Below are 15,762 nucleotides of genomic sequence, written 5' to 3' on the forward strand. Positions count from 1 at the left end.
TCTGTCTGTCTGTCTGTCTATGTATGTATGTATCTATCTATCTATCTATCTATCTATCTATCTATCTATCTATCTATCTATCTATCTATCTATCTATCTATCTATCTATCTATCTATCTATCTATCTATCTATCCATCTATCCATCCATCCATCCATCCATCCATCCATCCATCAATCCATCAATCCATCCATCAATCAATCAATCCATCCATCCCTCCATCTATCTATTTTATTTTATTTTATTTTATTTTTTAGGCATCGGAGATCACATTCCGAATCTCTCCTGAACTAAGAAGCACAGTCAAACTCTAGGCAGCTCGTTAAGAACAGTTAGTGAAAGAGAGAGGGTCGTCTTAAATTTCTTATTGCCAAGCTTGTCACACACTTTCTGATCCAATCCGATCAGATATAACAAAACGAAATGCGGGTGATGTTGCACGCACAGAATGAAATGAAGTTGCACTCACTTATCCGATCCAATCCGATCTGATCCGAACCTTCTCTATGAGATATCCTAATCCGCTGCCTGACGGGATTTGCCAGACTACAATCCTATCCGAAAAAATCTGTCGGAAGGTCTCTTTCTGTTGCGCAAACATATCACAGAGAATGCTATTGTCACAACGTGCTTTGTTCTAAAGAATATTTCAATCCAAGACACGAAACAATTAAAAATCGTTATATTACGAGGGCTATTCATAAAGTAACTTCCGTTAATTTTTTGCAAACCTGTGAATGACGTTACAGAATTGTGTTACAATGCGTTTGAAAGTATACACTCTAGTTTATTTTTCAACATAGTTAACAGTCACATTGAGACAGTTGTAGCGTTTGACGAGCTTTGAAATTCCGCAATCGTAGAATTGTGAGTGAACTTTTTTGAAAATGAGAAGAGACAGTCACTATTTACTTTGTCCGATACGTTCGCTGAAGCAGTAATTTGTTATTATTCGACCAAGGCGAGTGGAGCCGCGGGCGTAATGTGAACTATCGCGATGCGGAATTACGAACGTAGGAGCAGTAGCGCCACGGCTCCGGACTGCAGGACTCCATTGGCCTCGGTCCAGTCAGTAATACTGTTTGTGTCTCTATGTGTATTGTTATGTGTTGGGCGCAAGGTCATTGGCAATGACATTCACGTTCAGTGGAAATGTAAACGAATATGAGATTATTATCATTATTTTTTACAAATTAAAAATAAAATTATAAGAAAAGATTACATTTCACTAGATATGTTGTTCAGTAGACCGACATATAGTGCCTATATAACTTTGGCAGTTTAAACACAGAGCTAATAAAAACGGGGCAGTTTGGAGTTGCGACTATCACACAAAATTTTGTTCTGTGATTGACGTTTTTCTTGAGCAGCGAAGGATTCTGAAGAAAGAGAAGGAAATGCATTCAAATGGACACAAGAATCTCTCGTATTGTGGATAATTATCAAAATTAGAAAAAGAAGACATTAGTATTGTTGGCTGCGTACGGTTCATAGGCCATAATATAGCAGGTCATCTGTATAAAACTTTAAACATACAGTTTAACAACCATAATCTTGAAATACATTTTTGTAAATTTAATATTTTTATAATTTTCTTCCCTAGTCTAGATTATATTGTGATAGAGCTGTACGGAGTCTTTCATAATTAATGAGTCTGACGAAAAATCAAATATTTTGGATAATTTTTTAAATGATGTTCATCCTCACAAGAAATAACTCTTCCCGGTGACGTACGTTCGATTTGGAAACAAACAACCCCTTCCCCCGCCGCCAGAGAAAGCTATTTATCCACGTATAATGTGCATTTGATGCCAACTTAAAATTACCTGGAGCATGGCCTTCTATACGGCAAAGACTTAAAATGACCTGGAGCATGGCCTTCTATATGCCAAGGATAATGGCACAGTGCCATGCCTATACACATTATTGTGATAGACTGGAATGATAAAATGCCACGCAGCCGCTTAACGTTATCGCAGAAGATAAAAATTGCTGCCTGGTGTTTATTCCGTAGACAAAATGTTTCCAGGCAGATGGATCGGTCGCACAGGTCCAATCCGTTGGCCTCCGCGATCACCTGATTTGACTCCCCTGGATTTATTTTTCTGGGAATTCATCAAGGATCGTGTCTATGCGACTAAGCCACGAGCCATTCTTGAATTAGTGGAACGAATTGAACACACGATACAAATGGTTACGCCTGACATCCTCACCAGGATCCATGAAGAGATGATAGTCGCTTACATTTGTGCATTCAGCAGAACGGAAGACATTTTGAAAATTGTACACCATAATTTGTCAACAATTGAAACTGTTTTTACATTTATGCGTTTTAATAAAGTTTAAAACACTAACCATTCTTTCGTTTAATAGCTCTGGCAGCGAGGAGAGAGGGTGTTTGTTTCCAAATCGACTGTACGGCACCGGAAAGGGTTCTTTCTCGTGAGGATGAACATCATTTCAAAAAATTATCCAAAATAATTAATTTTTTCGATAGACTCGTTACTTATGACTAGGCTTCGAGACTTTGGATCCGATACAATAAGTTTACTGTGCATGTACTATAGGTTGTTGACTCGCTGCAGGTAGGTAGAGATGTGTTGAGGTAACAACGTTACTATTTAGAGTAGAGTACGGTAGTATGGGGAAACACAAATATGTACATTCTGAAAGTAAATATACATTACACAATGACAGTGTCAAAAGAATGTGAAAAGCATTTATTCTCCTATCTTTTATAAGCATTTTTGTTTAATTGTACACAGTGTTAATGGTGGAAATAAACATGTAGCAATTTTAATTTTTTTCATTTATCCTATTGGTCGTCTTTAGGAAGTTCAGTTACAGTACCGAATTGCAATGTACTACAAGATACATTCTCAGTGTCTCAAACGTAAATCTTTTTCGGTTATCAGCCAAACATACTTTATATTGCGAGAAGCTGCGCTCTACGTCGCATGACGTGATAGGAGCAAAACGAAAAAACCTAACATCATTGCAGTCCCTAAGAGACAATCCTTTATTCTCGGGCGACTCTATGTCCACTAATTTGCTGTTTATATTACACAATGCTCCATATCCGTTATTTTTACATATAATTGATTTCCACTTCTGTTTTACACGTTCAGTAACCGGTGTACTTGGTGTCTCATTAATTCTCTGCGTCATTTTCTCAATTAATTTGAGGGCTTCCGGCTCTCTTGCTCTGACTTTTCTAACCTTGTAGTAGTTTCAGACACAGTTTGAAAAATGGGTTTGTATGAAAACCAAATTATTCGTCAGAACCCTCAAATCCAGAGCGATTTTCTTTCCGTATTTGAGCCGTTCAGAGCAAAAGTGGTGTAAGTCAAAATTGAGTAATGAAGTTCAAAGTAAGAATTCTGTAAAATACAGCGCAACGTAGCAATTAATATGTCTTCTTGCTATCCACTGACTAGTAATAGTCTAAATAAATTGAATATTAATTGCTGCTTTGCGCTGTATTTTACAGAATGTTCACTTTAACCCTCATTACCCATTCTTGACTTACACCACTTCTGCTCTGAACGGCTCATTTGTTGGCATTCATTCTACAGTACCCCCACCCACTGTACGCTTTACCATTCTACTCAGTACGCCTTTATGCGGATTTCCCACTGAACTGCTCTATTGAGTCCGAAGTTTCGAAACCTACTTATGACACACTTTTCATTGTGACATTAATGTGCCTGTGACAATGTTGCTACATGTGACGAACTTTACCATTAACAGTAGTGCTACATGTGATCAAATTAACCGGTGTCAATTTGAACGTGACCACATTGATCGGTGACGAAATGTACTGTGACAAATTCCCCTGGACCCACATAATGAAGTGTATTGTTGCGAAATGCCATGTAACTCATATTAAGAAGGTATTCCATTTTTCCATACCGTTTTTTAAATATATTAATTGAGATTAGGCTCAAATAATTATAGTGATAAAAAACTCGTTTATTTAATTGTGCATTGCCACGTTACACTGTACACACTAGTCTTACAGCCGTCGTAGGGTCAGTTAGAGAAGAAAGATGAAATATTCTTGTTAGGCGAATTCTCCCATTCGGAGTACAGGGTCCACACCGCCAAACGCCAGAACGTTTCCGTGACTGTCTATGGTTTGAGTTGCTTTGTTGACACGGAAGTTACCCAGGACCTAGAATACAGACACAATATTTAGGCATTTTCCATTATTTCAGTACACTATTACACACATTTCATCAAACAGATAGGCATAACTTAAATTTTATTGTAACCAATCGAAGTTTCACAGCTATGAGACACTAGACTCGTATTCGAGAGGTCCCGAGTTCAAATCTAGTTGTTTGAAAGACATACTGTTTTTCGGATTGGTTTCCTTTTTCACTACAAATAAACATATATTGTATCGTAGTAAACAGAGCTAGGAAGTTCGTACCAAAGCAGTAGATTTCAGCTGAGCACAGCGAGAGTGTAGATATCACCCGCGTCTCGTCCTGCTGCCGTTCGCTACAGATGATACACAGTATGTTCACAAACAACGAATAGTGGCATTCTGTGGAGCTGCGTAGAGTCTTGAATAGTTTGAAGAATATTGTTAATTTATATTATTATTTTAGTTTCTGAACAAAATGAGCTATTCTGTTATTATTGTATTATTTACGTAATGTTAATATTATGATTGATTACAAAAAAAGTAAACTCATCTGTTATTAAATAATTATGCAAACAGGAGTGTGTAACACGTTTATTTTTTTCCGGATTATTCTTCGTTAAATGTTGACGTCGCGTGCTGCTATGCATTCGGTTGCGTTACAGTCCGAATTCAACATCGGAATTTCGATACGAACTTCCTAGCTGCTATTACAATACAAGTAAGTGCATTGCAGGACGTAGTTTTAGTAGATGTACAGTATGTTTTCTCACAATTAATGGCAATATCGTAAGAATTTATTTAATAAATGTGCTTGGTTTACCTATTCAGTTATGCTAAAGTAATTTTTTTAATTGGGTTATTTTACGACGCTGTATCAACATCTAGGTTATTTAGCGTCTGAATGATATGAAGGTGATAATGCTGGTGAAGTGAGTCCGGGGTCCAGCACCGAAAGTTACCTAGCATTTGCTCGTGTTGGGTTGAGGGAAAAACCCGGAAAAAACCTCAACCAGGTAACTTGCCCCGACCGAGATTCGAACCCGGGCCACCTGGTTTCGCAGCCAGACGCGCTGACCGTTACTCCACCGGTGTGGACACTAAAGTAATGAATGTGACATATTCATTTTGCTTTCATTCGGATTATGTAATTTAAAATGTGTTAAATCGGTAATATGGCACATTCGTGAGTTTGGCATAGTGTTAATAATGTTATGTGTATACTCCAGGTATTTCGGAATAATTATAGCAACAGTTGGTTGAATGTTTTTGTGCTATTATAATATTATCGACGATCCCTACGCATTTAATGTTTGTATTGTGTAAAGTGTTTCTAATAATTAACTATTCGTGAATCTGAATGTGTATTTTTTTTTATTAAATTTTAATGTTTGCTGTAAACATGGAAGTGACGAAAGCTGAATGTAGTGGAAATAGAAATAAAACCTCAACATTAAAAGGGTTGTAATAAATAATAAAGCAATATTCCAATAAAAAGTTGGCGGATAAAACCATTTCCTGAATTTTAAACCAGATTTGAATCTTTAACTTAGTTTTTCTCGAAACTCTAAATTTGCAAATTCATTGCTTTGACATGCATGGGACGATGTGTAACGTAGCCAACAATGAGAAAGTATGTCATCTTGATGATATCAGTTACTTATTATTGCGTTGCAATTTTGACAGTTTTTTTTTTTTATTTAAATGTCCTTTTTCAAGTCCAGAGCCCGTAGATTATGTTACGGTGATGATGTACAATTGTACAAATGTATAATAGCATCAGGAGATGCCTAGGTACTGATGAATACAGTCCTATTCCTGCTTTATTGATTACAAATTCTTTAGGATTTTCTCGTGGTTGACATTTTCAGCGAACTGATCTCCGACTGGGATTTTTAAACTTAATTACAGCTACTTTCGATTTCCATGAAGATTTTATATTTATATTACTATTAAATATTGTGATGTAAAATATTAATCCGAATAATTTTTACTTGTTGTTTAGTCAACTTCCGAAGACAGGTCTGAACCACGCAAGTGATACCAAGAAGGTACCACTTATGAGGCAACTAGGCCAGGACATAACGGGGTAGGGTAGCCAGTCCCTTTCCCTCTCCATTGCATACATCGCCGACTAGCTACATATTACATTAGTCAGGCTTCAGATGCATACAAACAATTGTTCTTCCTGTGACACATATTGTCAAGTGAGAAGCACTGCCTAATAATAGATGTACATATCAGCCAGAACCTCAATCAGAGGACAAATTTTGACTTGACGATTTCCAAGTGAGAAATGACACAATACCAGAGGTGGGGTGTGACAGCGTTTTTCCGTTACATCTCCGAACTGTGACAGCTCCGGAAAAATTGGTGTGATAGATAATAGCGATTTTGTCGCAGTGTATTTTTTGTGTTTGGATGATTGTTGGCGATTGTGAATGTTGTAACTCCCTGGCATTCACAGAGTCATTCATTAAATATTACATGTCACATTCCAAGGGTAATGTCATCATCAGTCGTAATGTAGAAGTTTCTTGTTGCTGCAAGTCCCAACTTGTCTGGGTTCTTTAAGTCTTCAATTCGAGGCCATTTTACAAGGAATATAACTGTTCTTTGCAAGGGAAACGTATATCGGAACAAAACCGGAATTAATTCGAATATTAGGCTACAATCAAAAGACATAGTAGAGCCCGTAATGTACCGAACACAAAACTTTGTTTTGAGACCCAAACTGTTACTTCTAACTGGTGACCAGTGATGTGTTCAAGTCTTCTCTTTCACATATTCCATAGCATTCGATTATTGAGATTTTATAGAAATCAGTAATGAGGGTTAGATTTAATTCTTTTAAATTAATCGCTTTAGTAATATGGACTATAAATTAGTACTAGGCCTATATTTAATCAAAAGATTTTAATGTTTCCTATCGCGAACCAACGTATGTTTAAGCTTATCGCTCTTCTGCGGATTGAATTGATCTATGATGTACTATTTTATACAGGGACATCATTTTATTTTTACAAACATTTCTAATCTTAACCCGGCTATACCCTTGGATTAACGGTTGAGAACCGGAAATACCGTTTGCTACCCCTTTCCACGACTAGAGTTCGATTATACTGGCGTAAAGTACAAACAAATCACTTTACTAGGTATAGGAGGGAAGAAAAATTAGTTTATCCATTTACGTAAGCTAGGAAATATCGCGATTATGAGTTTGATAATTTTCATTAGGTTTTTGTTTAACCAAAATACAGTGCTGTATTAACAATAAGTGTTTTACTAACGAAATGAGTTATCCATGCTGACGTATTCATTATGCAGTGTACATTATACTGTCTACAGCACATTAGCGTACAATATAGAGAATGAAGTAAAATTGAAAAATAATCATATTATGGATATTTAAACACAATTTTGAAAATGGTGGCCGTTCATTTCGATATAGACTTCAGTTCTTTTATGCATATTATCGCACTATAAACTATTGTACATAATTCCAATTACCAGTTACGTACTACGTACTAGTAAGTCATGTTGAAATAATTCTGTACCTACTCTATAAAAGAGTACCTTACGTACTGTAAATTCAATCTTCACTTCTGCCCGATCCGAAAAGATAAAAATTACTCAGACATGCTATCTACTGTCCGTCCAAGTGGTTTTGTCGCAGGGTCGTAGAAAGGGGGGAAATCACGTGACAGTTAATTACTTAACGAGGCCCTTTTATTTAAGTATAAACAATTGTGACGATTCAAGGCTACTTGACTTCGGGACTTCGGGAGTGATGAATCTCGAGTCTCGAAGCACTCAACCAGTCTTTACGTCAAGGACGCGACATAATACAACATTGTCGTGCGGGTTTTCGGCTTTGCGGGAGCTGTTAGTCTCGCTTTCTCGATCGTTGTCCATCTCTAGTTTAAATGGTGTTTTAATGATAATGACCTTGAAGATTATTGCGTTTTGAAATTCTTCGTATTTCTTTCATTTCTGAAATTCAAATATAGGAAGGAAAATGATTAGAAATATTTATGTGGAGAGCTGCTAATGCAGTGCAATGTGATTACACAAACTGACCCTATTCTCTTTGAGACTGATGACTTCCACAGCACCAGTGCCGCTTCCTCCCGCGCAGACCATTTCGCCGTACGGATCCCCGTCGAAGTACTGTACAGCGTACAGAAATTCTCCGTCAAGTGTTGTGGGACGATTTGAGGGCTTAACCGTCTCTATAAGTTTAGCGGAGCCGATGTCCCATAGTTGCAGACTTCCGGCTACGATCCAAGATCCTGTGAGTACCACGTTCTCCTGGAACGAGGAATCACACAAGTACCAATCATATGTATTTTCATTTTAGTTATATGAGACATAAAGAAAAGGCAGTAACAGTGATGAATAGGGACCGGACTTTTATGTAATATCAAGGTGTGAAATATGTACATATTTATGTAAGAAAAATAAGGTGAATATGTACCAAAATATGTAAAATCATGAAAATATTTAATATCAATATCTGCGCTGGTTTGTATTGTTAAGCCTAGATATTTGCAGTCTGGTACAATTTTTAATTATCTCTTCTTCATGACGATTTCTACTGTTTCTGGTGCTCTTCCTCCGTTCCTGAGTATCATCATTTCTGTCTTGTCCACTTTTATATCAAATTTGTTTTTATTGCACCATTTAGCATGATGTTTATTGTTTCTTGTAACTTTGTGAGTTCTTTAGACCCTACAACTATGTCGTCCGCTTATGCGTATGAGATTATTCCTTCTTGATTTTTACAATACAAAGTAGTTGTATGAGAAAGGTTGCCTTTTGTTCACTCATATTTACAGTGGGCGGTAAGGGGTGAGTGTCTCTTTTACTTCCTGGAACTTAGACGTTATGTGTCGTCCCCAAATATATCCTTTCTTGGGTAGGTAAAAAGATTTATGAAGCAAGATGAGCGGTAGGGTATTACAGAATTGAATTGGTTACTGAAATTTTTCCAAAATAGGTGCCTACTTAAACATCCCACATTAAAATATAATAAAGAAAAACTTGTATCTGGATCTGGTGTCTTAAAATGAAATACTATGAATTGTAAAACAAATTAACTTCTAGTAAGCATATAAACATTCACATGAATTTGAAATACATGTTTACACTTGTTATATTTTTAGAATAAATGAATACAAATATTAGTCGAAACAAAGTTCTCTTGCATTCGTTACCGATAAAAGTTAAAATAGATATCTGGTCTTCGATAATCATATCTTTATCCGATGATGTGCGAATTCGGGAAGTATGCATAAGAAATATATTAAATCTCACCCTTCCAGCCATAAATGGAAAACGGTAAGTTCTCTGTCTCAACACTGTTCTATTTCAGGATGTAGAATAACCAAGCCCACGCAAGTTCCCGTGAGAGGGGGCGTAGCAATCTGGGAAAGAGGAGTAAGCTCAGATCTATTAAACCACGCAGAGGGTAATCTGTCTAGGAAAAAATCCTCCCATGCCCAAGTGCGGTAGTTGAGATGCGGAGTGAACTGCTCTATACTGTGGTATTGCAATTTGTTAGAAGTCCTCGTAAAAAATTAGAAAAATAATTGGAATCCTTATTCCAACATCGAACAAAACGTTCCTTAAAATCGGTTCAGAGGTATACTTTTTGTTGTTTTATTTATACAGGGACATCATTTTATTTTACTAACATTTTTAATATTAACCTGGCTATACCTTTAGAGAACCGGAAACACTGTTCGCTACCCCCATCCACAACTGGAGTTCGATGATACTGGCGTAAAACACAAATCACTTTACTAGGTACAGGAGGGAAGAAAAGTAGTTCATCCATTTACGTAAACTAGGAAATATCGCGATTTTGAGTTCGATAATTTTCATTAGGTTTTTGTTTAATCAAAATGCAGTACTGTATTAACAATAAGTGTTTTTACTCACGAATTGAGTTATCCATGCGAACGTATTCATTATGCAGTATATATTGTACTTTCTACAGCACATTAGAGTACAATATAGAGAAAGAAGTTAAAATGAAAAACAATCATAATATGAATATTTAAACATATTTTTGAAAATGGTGGCCGTTCATTTCGATACAGGCTTCAGTTCTTTTGTGCATATTATTGCACTATAGACTATTTCATCTAATTCCAATTGCCAGTTTCGTCCTTCGTACTAGTAACTCATGTTGAAATAATTCTGTACCACTCTATAAAAGAGTACCTTACGTACTGTAAATTCAATCTTCACTTCTGCCCGACCTGCACAGATAAAATTACTCAGACATGCTATCTACTGTCCGTCCAAGTGGCTATGCCGCAGGATCGTAGAAAGGGTGGAAATCACGTGACAGTTAATTACTTAACGAGGCCCTTTTATTTAAGTTAGGACCTATTTTAAACAGTTGTATCATATTACGTAAACGTCCAATTCGTAACAGAAATTAATGTTTTCAGAAAAGAGCTAAGACAGCCCAGCTTTTACAGAGGGGTGTGCAGAAGTAGGTAGGGGAAATCGGGATGCAACGTAGGCAAACGGACAGTACCTGTGCGAAAATATGATTCAATATTGAAAGCTCTTTCGTCACTGGAAAACGCGAACATATTTCTGGAACGTACTATACTAACTCAGTGCTGTTTGCTATACGCGGCCTTAATTCTGTCTGGTGAACAGTTGGAACTTCATTAGTAGAAGGGGTGGGAGTGAAGTACATTCAAAAACTCAGGTACAATAAAAATTGAAGTAAAAATAAAATGATGTCCCTGTATAAGAACTAGTATAGAAGGAAATAGTACAGACATTAGAGATGAATAAAGCTAACTGCCGCTCTCGCTCGCTGTGTTCGTTGCATTTGTCTTTCGAGTCTCGGCTCGTCATTCGCGTGCGCTTCGAGTCTCGTTCGTCATTCTCGAAATAGCATTTGGTCGTGGAAAGATTTCGTAACTTTGAATAACATACATCATTGAAATAAATAACATAAATGTTTAAATGAGACAAAAAGACAAAATAGAACATATCTTAGTTATCAAAATGTTCTGGTACTATTATATGATATTACCTATGGTTATATAAATAGAAAAAAACAATTCTCAAATAAATTTGCATTTCTAAGAAACATAAAACATGACATTAACATCTTTTTACTTGAGATTGCACACTTGATCTTAAACATATAAAAAGAAAATCCCTAGCATTTTAATAAAGGCCTACTAATTAAATAAAGACTGGGACACGGATTTATACACTGAAAGGTAGAGATGTTTCAAATAGGCTACTTGATTGTTTATACATATATAACAGTTGCGAAAGTAGTTAAAAGTTCAGCCAGGTGTAAACAACTGTAGCGATTGAAGGCTGCTTGACTTCGAGACTTCGGGAGATGATCAATATCGAGTCTCGGTAGACTTTACGTCTAGGACACGACGTAATACAACATTGTCGTGCGGGTTTTCGGCTTTGCGGACGCTGTTAGTCTCGCTTTCTCGATCGTTGTTCATCTCTAACAGACACCATTTTTATAAAAGTGTGCTTATCTTATCTCACGCTATAAGTACACAAAACATTAAGGTACTTACTGACCGTTTCTTCAATTACATAGGAAAAAGTGCAAAATTAAAATATTATTTCATTACATTCCCGAAGCAAGTTTATCTTATCTCATCTCACGCTAAATTTGCACTAACCATTGCATAAAACGGCTAAGAGAATAACCTTCTGTCGCTTTCAATTTACATAAGATGAAATACAAAATGAAAATATTATTTCATTACATTCCCGAAGCAACTTTACCTAATCTCATCTATATTAATTTTGCACTAACCATTGCTTAAAACGACTAAGAGAATAAACTTCTGTTGCTTTCAATTTACATAAGATGAAATGCAAAATGAAAATATTATTTTACTACATTCCCGAAGCGAGTTTATCTCATTTCATGCTAAATTTGCACTAAACATTGCTTAAAACGGCTAAGAAAATAATCTGTTTCTTTCATTACATAAAGATAAAATGAAAATGTTATTTAGTTATATTCCCAGAAGGAGTTATACAGAGTCAACCGTAAGTAATGTCATTAATTTCAAGGGATTATTCTTTGAGATATTTTAAACAAAAACGTTTAATACAATTTTGCTCGTTTTTAATTTCTTTTCGAGAAAAAAAAACACATTTTATACGAAACATTTCATAGCGTATTTTGGGAAAACTATTGAATTAATTCCCGATATGCTCAGTTAGTTTAAGAGAGCAGTGTATTATGATGATAAACGATTGAAAGAATTTTAGTTTTGTTCTTTAAATGTGAAGAAATTTGATCCCAACAAATGTAACTTTTCGGTCTGCAAAGGAATTTTAAAACTTGATGCACTCTGACAACCCTGTAAAGGTTGGAGAGATGCAACTCGCGTAATGCGAGAGATGGATGAGACAACGAGAAATAGGGAACACACACAATTGCTTGTAAGTGTTTAAATTACTATTCGTATATAGGTCAATTTTAAACTATTAAGTTTATGTACTTTTGTGAACTATCAACAATAAATACTAAATTGCTTTTAAGGGAAATTCGATTTTTTGTAGTCTATGTAAGTTTAACGGTTACTACTTTAAAAATTGAAGTGGGAGGGATCTATTTCTAATTGGCTGAAGAAAATGCTTGTAGTAAGACGAATGAATATTTTTAAAAGCATTTATTACATTTCTATAACGTAAAATAAGATTTTCTTGTTGTCTATATTCACCGAATATTTAATTAAAATTAAATCGAAGAGTTTAAAAAGTATATATATTTTTAATTTAGTACCTTTAACGTAAAGTAAGCATGTTGTAAGTTTACTTTTTCCTTTAGAGTTTTAAATGTTTTAAAATTTTGTTTTTATAACGTGACATAAGCATTAATGTATATGTTCTCTAGAAGATTCAATTGAAATGGAAGAGTATAAATATGTCTTAATCTTTTCACTTTAGTTTGAAATAAGGGTATCTTATTGTCTGTGTTTTCGGAACATTTAATTAACATTAGGTTGTAGGGTTTATTTTTAAATTTTCCAAGATTTACTTAACGTTAAATGAGCAGTGAGCTCTTTAACACAGACTAAACATAAAAATTAAACGGTACTTATATAATCTGTATTTTTTCTTACGAGATGTAAAAGCAATGTACGTGGCAATGACCATCAACTTCCCTGTTCATAACAAGCCAGGTGAAGGGATTTTTCAGAGCAACACAGCCTTATGTGCACTCCCTGCTGATTACACGTCATTGCACGATCTCATAATTCATGTATTTTAAAATGCACATTTTTCTGAAAAACTATTGAAAAAGCATCTAGGTGGTATTTGACTTTTTCGTTGCTCTTTACTAAAGGAATCATCCGCCAGTATTAATGACCTTACTTACGGCTCAACCTGTATTTTATATCATGCTACATTTGTGCTAAATATTGCTTAAAATCTTATCATTGTTGTGAAGTAGTACACATATCCTCAGAAAGGGCTTGGAAGCTTGCATGTTAAAAGTGAAAATGTAAATTATATTTCTCGGAAGAGAATTTTGAAATTTTGAGGCCGGAATTACATTCAAAATATTACTTTCAGTCCAAGTTCGCTCATTATTTCAGGTTTAATAATTTCGGAATATGTATTATATGACTTTCTTGTGTTAAATTCTATCGTACCTGGTTTACATGTTTTAACCTTTTATGGGTCATCCTCAGAACTGGTCGTTGTTGGTCTTGGCGCCTGTTGTTTTGTTTCCTGTGAGGTTGTGTTCGTGTGGTGTAATGTAGAAGACACACTCACAGGAAACAAAACAAGAGGCGCCAAGACAAACAACGACCAGTTCTGAGGATGATCAATAAAAGGTCGAAACATGTAAACCAGGTACAATAGAATTTAACACAAGAAAGTCATATAATACATATTCCGAAGTGATACAGTGTTAAAAGTTGTGTAATCGAGATGTTTAATAATTTATTTGTCATGTAGTCCGGCCTCGTTTTTGCTAAGAATACTGTATTCGACTGGTTTTTGTGTATTTGTGAGTGTAAGGTAAGCCTAACTCCACATATTTTACTCACAAAGTTACTGTTAATGGGTTCATGCTGAAACGTTCCCTCAAACTACGCACATAGTTATATCTCAACAACGTCTATCTGTTGCCAGAATTCGCTGATTGTGTTGTAAGATCATGGAATAATCTGTCTCATATTCATTTTTTTACTTGGTTATGTTCCTATACTGGCAACAATCAACGAGTGCACCAACTGAACGAACAGGTGTCGAATCAAATAAAAGTGCTCATAAAATATTTGAAAAGCAAACTTTATAAACGATAAATTTGGTTTTGTGTCTTAATTTTTCATATCTTATCTTATCTATTATAAAGCAATAATTGTTCGTTTTTAAATTCTAGAAACAGTATTGAGTATAAAAGTGCTCAATTTAATCCTAATTTATCATCTTATTGCATGAATATTAAACAATATTAGGCCTACTACGCACTTGCAACTTATGAAATTTCATCTCTGCCGCGCATAGACTCTACATTTTCTCTTCTGCTGTGGAAAGGTAGGTATTCGAAATTTGAGGGAAGGTTTCTACATCAACTCATTTATAGTTCTCTTGTCAGAAAAAAATGGCAACTTTATTAAATGTATTCATTTTCGGTGCTGAATTTTCCTGTGGATTTGATATAAATTCTCTCGATTTTACATAATAATATAGTTCACATATGCAATGTAATTAATTAAATTATACAGTGTAGCTTAGCGACTGCACTTAAGCAGACCGTAATAGAATTACGTAATTGTTTAAACTGGGAAGAGATGGATATAATGTTAAATATGCATATCATTTGTTTTTAACTCCAGTTTGTTGGCAGTGTTCTATAATGTCGATGTTTAATTGAAATTACATAATTACAATTAACGTAGATGTAATAATGTACTTAATATGGGATGAAGAAATATTACGACACACTTCTACTATACGGTTCTTTGAATTTCCTACTTGGATTAATTCCAAATATTGCATACCTATTCTTCTTAAAAATGTGAGTTAAAATTCATCTTACGATAACAGTGTAAATATTATATACTGATGTTCCTTTAGAAATATATTATAGCAATGGTTTATTTTTGTTGCTATTTGCGTTATATTATTCGACCAAGAAAAATGCAATAACGTTTCAGTTCAGAATGCTTTATTACTTCTTGCAATACACAATTGATTACTATTATTTTTGTTGCTATTTATGTTACAATTATTAAACTAAGAGAAATCCAGTAATTTTTCAGTTCAGATTTTTGTTTAATTTAATTTAATACAGAATTCATTGCCTAAGAACGTAGCGAAAGAAAATACAACAAAACAATCTTGTAATTTGACTAAAAATAAGAAAAGGTTTAGGGCAGAACTCGATATTCTGTTTATATGTGCCAGAACTCTTAACATAATTACCCAAGAAGCATCGCTGAGTTATTATACTTCTGAAAGAAACATCAGTAAAATTTTAGTCCATATTACTGAGGAAAAAATGCAAGATTGTAAACATATGTAAATATAAAATTGTCTTCAATTTTGAAAAATAATCGTAACGCCGAATGCATT

The 15,762-nt window shown here is 35.0% G+C and overlaps 1 protein-coding gene across 1 annotated transcript in view; it reads right to left on the reverse strand.

Annotated features, from left to right (window-relative positions):
* Positions 1-3,972: 3,972 nt before the first annotated feature.
* Positions 3,973-15,762, reverse strand: part of LOC138715204 (WD repeat-containing protein 5 homolog) — a 58,203-nt gene continuing 46,413 nt past the window's right edge. Inside the window, exons 5-6 of the mRNA XM_069847850.1 lie at positions 8,230-8,460; positions 3,973-4,173 (exon numbers count right to left, since the gene is read on the reverse strand). Coding sequence (XP_069703951.1) covers positions 4,063-4,173; positions 8,230-8,460 — 342 coding nt within the window. The 3' untranslated portion in view covers positions 3,973-4,062. The remainder of the gene's footprint in view (positions 4,174-8,229; positions 8,461-15,762) is intronic.

This window comes from Periplaneta americana, chromosome 15 (genome assembly GCF_040183065.1).
Source record: "Periplaneta americana isolate PAMFEO1 chromosome 15, P.americana_PAMFEO1_priV1, whole genome shotgun sequence".
Classification (NCBI taxonomy): Eukaryota; Metazoa; Arthropoda; class Insecta; order Blattodea; family Blattidae; genus Periplaneta; species Periplaneta americana.